The sequence below is a fragment of the Eucyclogobius newberryi genome, unplaced genomic scaffold (genome assembly GCF_026437365.1).
Source record: "Eucyclogobius newberryi isolate DKJ021-1_F unplaced genomic scaffold, fEucNew1.0.hap1 SCAF_21, whole genome shotgun sequence".
Lineage (NCBI taxonomy): Eukaryota > Metazoa > Chordata > Actinopteri > Gobiiformes > Gobiidae > Eucyclogobius > Eucyclogobius newberryi.
This window is the reverse complement of record NW_027315846.1, coordinates 26,717,078-26,723,465: the sequence shown is the minus strand read 5'-3', so window position 1 is coordinate 26,723,465 and position 6,388 is coordinate 26,717,078. Positions and strand designations below refer to the sequence as shown.

Below are 6,388 nucleotides of genomic sequence, written 5' to 3'. Positions count from 1 at the left end.
GTCATAGCTTGACTGATTATGTGAATCATTGCATGCGGGATGTGTTACAACTTTAAATTCCCCACATCTTTATGATGGAAGAAGAATTGTGCAGTGGACACCAGGACCCCATTACATTTCAATTGCAACAGATACGAGTCACCAATAAAAAAAATTAAGAAATAATCTAGATAAATGTATGGAACCTGTCTGTGTTGTGGTCACATCTAAACAGTGTCTCCTTGTTCCTGCAGCTCTCCAAACATTTCCAATGCTACCCCTGCCTCTACAAGCCACTCATGTGCCCTCGATGCCATGAACACCTCCTGGATCCCACCCTTCATCTACACCATCTCTGCTCTGGGCATCCTCCTCAACCTGCTGGTGCTGCTGGTCTTCCTGCTCCACAAGAAGAACTGCACTGCCACTGAGATCTACCTGAGCAACATGGCAGCTGCTGACCTGCTCCTGATGGTTTTCATGCCTTTCTGGGGCGTGTACACGGCTAATAACAACTTCTGGACGTTTGGTGGACCCATGTGTAAAATTGTCAGCCTTCTAATGGTCATGAACTACACTAGCAGCGTTTATTTTCTAGTCCTTGTTTGCATTGATCGATATTTAGCGCTGGTGCACCCGCTGTCACATTGTAAACTGCATAGTCGTAAATATGCAAAGTTTGGCTGCTTTTTGGTTTGGTGCTTTGGCTTTCTCTTAAACATACCGACTCTTTTGTGCAAAGAATACGCAAAAAATGCATGCAGATGGGTTTGTTCTCATCATGTGCATTTTGCAAAAGAGTTTATACAAACCATTGCAGCATTTGTCATTCCCCTTTTGATCATTTTATTCTGCACCGTTAAGATCGTCCAAGCACTGAGAGGGAGGCCCACGCAAGCAGAAAGCACTCAGCACACTGAACACAAAGCCACCATTTTAGTTCTGGCAGTGTTGCTAGCGTTCTTCATCTGCTGGGCCCCGTTTATCCTAACAAGGATGTTTGAGCTTGCTGTTAGATATCAAATAATTAAGCAAACATGCGCCATATCTTATTATTTGGTCATCTGCAGGCATGTCTTCCTCAACTTGGGGTTCTTCAACAGTGACCTCAACCCCGTCCTGTACGTCCTTGTGGGGAAGAACTTTCGTAAGAAGATGTGGGAGGTGGTGAGAAGTGGTTCGTTGACAACGCCCAGCACACAGTTTGCCACCAGCACAAGCACTTTGTCCTCGCAAATGATTAAAGTCAATGCTACAAGCCTTAAATGATCCTGGAAGCCGAAGAGCTTGTAAGCTTCTGAAACAAATTCGACCAAACAACATTTTAAAAAGGCTGTATACCTGATTTTTAGAATGTTTTCCCTCAGTGCAGATATATTGTAAACGGAGTAAAACTCAGACCACTGTGCATTCAACTATGAAGCACCATCATGCTTGTTGATGTTAGCATTAGCATTCCTGTGTCGACAAAACTCAACTTTGGCCTCCTTAAAGTTCTGCAACAAACTTTGAAACTTAGGATGCAAAGAAGAATTAGGATGCCAAAAATTGCTACACAAAAATATTGTTGTAGTAGAAGTAAGTAGCGTGATGATGGTGAAACTATATAAGATTTGTTTGAAAAAATCTACTGAGTTCCGATACTGCTGCTGATGAAATTACCACAGATTTTTTGGTAAAGTTGTTTTAATGTCAAAATCACTAGAAGGCAACAATCTGAGGCTATCTCTGCCCAAGAGCTGTTTAAATATTAATATAAAACATCGACTTGTTAGTTCCTTACCGTAAATAGCTATTCGGTTCCCTTTAACATGCTCCATTCACCACAATTCCAATGCATACAGAAATTAGGTACCTCATCCAAGTGTTCTCAGTGAAAGTGAAGTCAGTCTACCAATCAAGTTAGAAAAGGCGTTCTGAGGACATTCACATATTTTGCATATATTTTTTTCCTGAGAGAGTTTGGTGAATCCAGAAACTATCTGAGAAATGATAATGAAGATTAATGGGAGGGATCTTTCAACTATTTTGTCCCATTCCCTCAACTCATGACACCAGTAATGGGAGAAGCATGTTATTTTTGGAACCGTTTCGGCTGAAACTGGGAGACAGGTCATTATCCAAGTAAATTGTTACACTACCAAAAACAACTAACTTCCATACAATGTTTGAGCTAATAATTGTGATTATATTTAATTTTTTTCCATTCATTCTAAAGATTGAAATATGAACTCTTAAACAAATAATGTATTAATCCAACAATTTCCAGGGATTGTGAATATGACCAACTGTAAAAACATGCAAAAGTCTGCCTTTGGCCAAGAGTTAGTTTTAGGTTGTGAACAATATGAAAGAGGGACCTGCATCTTTACATAATCATAAGATATCTCGGCTAAATACATTTTATTTTATTGTATTTATTTATTTGGTTTTATTATTTTTGTTGACAGGGACAGCCATAGATGATTACAAAACAAAGCTTGTAGCCAACAACTTAACTGCAATTTGTGGGCACTAAAATATTGATAATACATTGAAAAATATTGTTTATCGACCACAACAGCAAGACAGTATTGGCTAACAGTAATGGCAGAAATAAAAAAGGAAAAATAAATGTTGTAACATGTTGTATAGATGCAGGAACCTGCCCCAGACAGATGGCGAACAGGTCACTCCTGCACTCATTGTTTATGACAGTTTATTGTACCAAGAAGGCAATGGCATGACATCTAACTATATCAATTATTATTAATGTAAACATGTCAAGCGGCTAATGTTAAGTGTGGAAAAACAACGCCCAGTTATTTCCATCTCCTCGGCTAATGCAGTGATTGGATTACTCATAACCACAACAGAAACCTAAATGGCTTTATTGCATTTGAATGGATCTCATAATGTATCCGGTATCATTGCATTAGCATCATTAAAGTGAAATTCTTTTTATATGTAGACTAAAACCCCATGCACTCTACAGGATTTTAGAGTCTTAAATGTGAGGGGGAAAAGAGTAGATCACGGAGGAGTATTACAGTGTAAGTGATGGTTCTGATACGACACCAGTGATTATCAGATCAATACCAAATAGTGATATATCGATACTGGCTGAGGTATCAAAAAGTACTGATTCTCGTGCAAAAATATTGATACTTGGTTACTCTTGGTACTATATAAACATTTCAAGCAAAAGAAAAAAACGTGTTACAAAACTTGTTTCTTGTTTCTTGGTTGTTGTTGTTGTTGTTGTTGTTTCTTTTTTTTTCTTTTTTTTTATCATTAATGGGTTTCCTCACAAAAAGTGGGTTTGTTATCATAGTTTTATTTGAAACACCCATGTGTAAAAACAAAAAAACAAGAAAAAAAAAATCACGTACCAAGAAAAAGAAAAAGCTGCATTTCCCACACAAGAATCCAAGGGAATTTTAGTTTGTCCAGTTATTACCAGCCCCAGATTTCCCAAAAATAACCTGGACAATTTTTATTATGTTTTTTTTTTTTTATTTTGGCGTTATTTTGCTTTGTCAAAAGGCACTTATACTTATATGCGTCAAGGTAAACTTTCAGTGCATTATAATACCAAACACAATGGTATCTGTATTGGCTCAAATATCATGATAGTATTCATTTGGTATCACATCGGCATGAAAATCACTGGTATCGCTCATCCCTTCCACACACTTGAGGAGCAAAGGGGCTTAAAAATCACTCAAAAGCATCCAACATCAGTTAAGATCCTATATTATATATTATATATATTTGATTGTATTATCTATCTGATTTATTTGGTATATACATTATACTTACTATGTTTTTCTTGTTGAATGTTATGTAATAGAATATAAATACATGTATTTGAGTGAACACATTCAATCTGTTACGTGAATGCAGGAAATTATTGAATGATGAAATTACAAATTCTATAAACTAATAAAGGATGAAAGGTCATGAAAAGCTTTAAGATTAAATTGAAGCGTGAAGCTGAAAGCAAAGCATTTTATTAGCCTTTTTTATTAGCCTTTTTCATTATCGCATAAGCACATTGTTCATTTAGCATTGGGTTCAGACAAAAATGATAATTAGGACTGTATTTTGGAACAGGGAGAGTAATGATTGTGAATAATGAAAGGCTACTTTGTCCCAGATGCCTTAGTCTATTTCAATATTGAAAGTCAACAAAATTAAACAACAAAGTATTTCACAGATGAATCAAAGAGGGAGCACGGCCTCGGCAGAGATTAAAGAGTATAGACATATAACAGTATTTCTGTAACTATCCAGTGTGATGTCTGTGTGATGAACGGCTTCTCTTTCATTGCAAAAACACCTCTCAGAAAGCATCAATATCTTGATAAAATAAAATAAAATGTATACATGCTTTTAATATTTACAGCAAAAAAATATATGATATCAACCTGTCTTAGACACACACAAAAAAAACAGCCCCGAAGTTGTATGTGTAAAGTCTGAACCCAAATGCAGCCTACACTAAACCTCAAATGAAATGAAGCGCAAGTAAATCAGTAAACATACTTTTAATTCATTTAGTCCCCAACTTACTAAAAAATATTACATTTTAGTTTGATTGTAAATGCTGCTGTGGCGAGGGTCCGCCAACAAAACAGGCCAAGCCGGCAATAAAGGGTTTCCCAGTGTTTAATTGTGCTCTCCAGTGGTGAAATTCAAGTGCAAAACAGTGCTAAAACAATATTGCGTGGCGCGCAGGTGAGTTGATTTAGTGTGTTTTACCCTCAGAACTCACACTTCCAGGTGTACAGCCTTAGTCACGGCAAAACGCGCTGGAGAAAATGTGGTAAACGGGTTTAAAATGTGTATTTGCGATATAAAGGCGGAGGAAATGGGCGCGCGCTCTCTCGCCGGGACTGCGCAGGGACGGAGCTGCTCCGTCACGCTTCATGCGCGCTTATCTTTTTACTAAATACCACTTTTTATATTTCATTTAATGCTATTTTGTGTTGTCGGCAGTACTTTATAAAAAAAAGACTGATATTAATGAATTGTATTTATAGTGTATAAATCAAAGTCTAAGTGCGGTGGATCCGTAAACCAAGTAATAAAATAACTACGGCCTAATGTAAAAAAAAAAAAAAAAAAAATACTTGGTCATTTTTTTTTTTTTTAATTACTGCCAAAAGACACCGGTTTAATATTAGAGGATTGCTAATATACCAGAAATGTTTTAGTTACAAATCAAAACAATAACTTACATACCAGCTCCTGTTAAAACATAGGTTTGAACAAGGTTTCAAACTCTGCCAAAGCGATTGAGAAGAACAGTCTGAGCAGTTCTCTCGCTGAACTACAGCAGACTGGTTTATGTAATTACTCCTGTTGAGCACACGGGGGCAGTGCAGTCTTTCACACACACAAGCACATCTGCCTCTCCATGGACACTTCATAATCCTAACCACGATCCCAACAAACCAACCCAAATAAATACCATAGCATAAAACTTTCCAGCTCAAGGAAAAAGTAGCAAATTCAAATAAATAACTAAACAAATAAATAAAAACATGTTCACAACACAAACAATACTGTTTTGGTCATTAAATATTCAGATTTTCACAAAACAAACGTAAAAGGAGCTCAACACTGAGCATCCACCACTTGGTTCCAAAAGTGCAATTCCCATCAATTTTGCCCAAAATGAATATTAAATGTTTCAAAGCTTCCTCTGGGCTTATCAGCTCTGTGGTGAGCAATGAGCACAAGACCTAGAATTGTATTTAAAATATGTTTGTGAAATAAACATATTTTAAATACAATATGAAATAAACAAATCAGAATCTTTGAATTTAGTTTTTGTGTAATTTATTTTAAAACAGAAAATCTGAAAAAAATGAATTTGGATTCAAAAAGGAAAAACTAAATAAACGAACCACACAGATCCAGAGACTACTTATAAATAGAATATGAAGGCTTTTACATTAAATATGGGACAATATTATTAGGCATACAATAGATACATTTGGATACAGATGGCTTCACCTCAAACTGAAGTAAATGTGGGGCAAGTTGTGCAGTGTGATGAGACGCATGGGACAAACATACCCAACACAACCCAAACACAACCCAAAAGTCATGAGAACTTTGTGCCTAATATTTATCAGTGATAGAGGGAGAAAGAGAGAGAGAGAAAATGAAATGCCAAACTTTAAGGGAGTCCCGGTGTTTGGGCTCACGCTAACCGTCCCACTACCCACCCGCTATCTCGTGGAATGGTACCGGTCCAAGGGAAACTGTCTATAGGCTTAATTTTATAATTTAGCCTTGCTAGCCTAATGTTTCAGCAGGAGCATAATTTGATAGGGAAATTAAACTATTGGAGTGGACCTGAACATGTACACCTGTATTAAACATCACAGTACTGAAGGATTATTGTTTGATAGGCTTC

At 36.7% G+C, this 6,388-nt stretch overlaps 1 protein-coding gene across 1 annotated transcript; it reads left to right on the top strand.

Moving 5' to 3' along the window:
• The first annotated feature begins 241 nt into the window (after positions 1-241).
• Positions 242-3,899, top strand: LOC140370909 (B2 bradykinin receptor-like). Its single transcript, XM_072458188.1, has one exon. The coding sequence runs from the start codon at positions 295-297 to the stop codon at positions 1,246-1,248; it is 954 nt and encodes a 317-aa protein (XP_072314289.1). The 5' UTR covers positions 242-294; the 3' UTR covers positions 1,249-3,899.
• Positions 3,900-6,388: the final 2,489 nt, after the last annotated feature.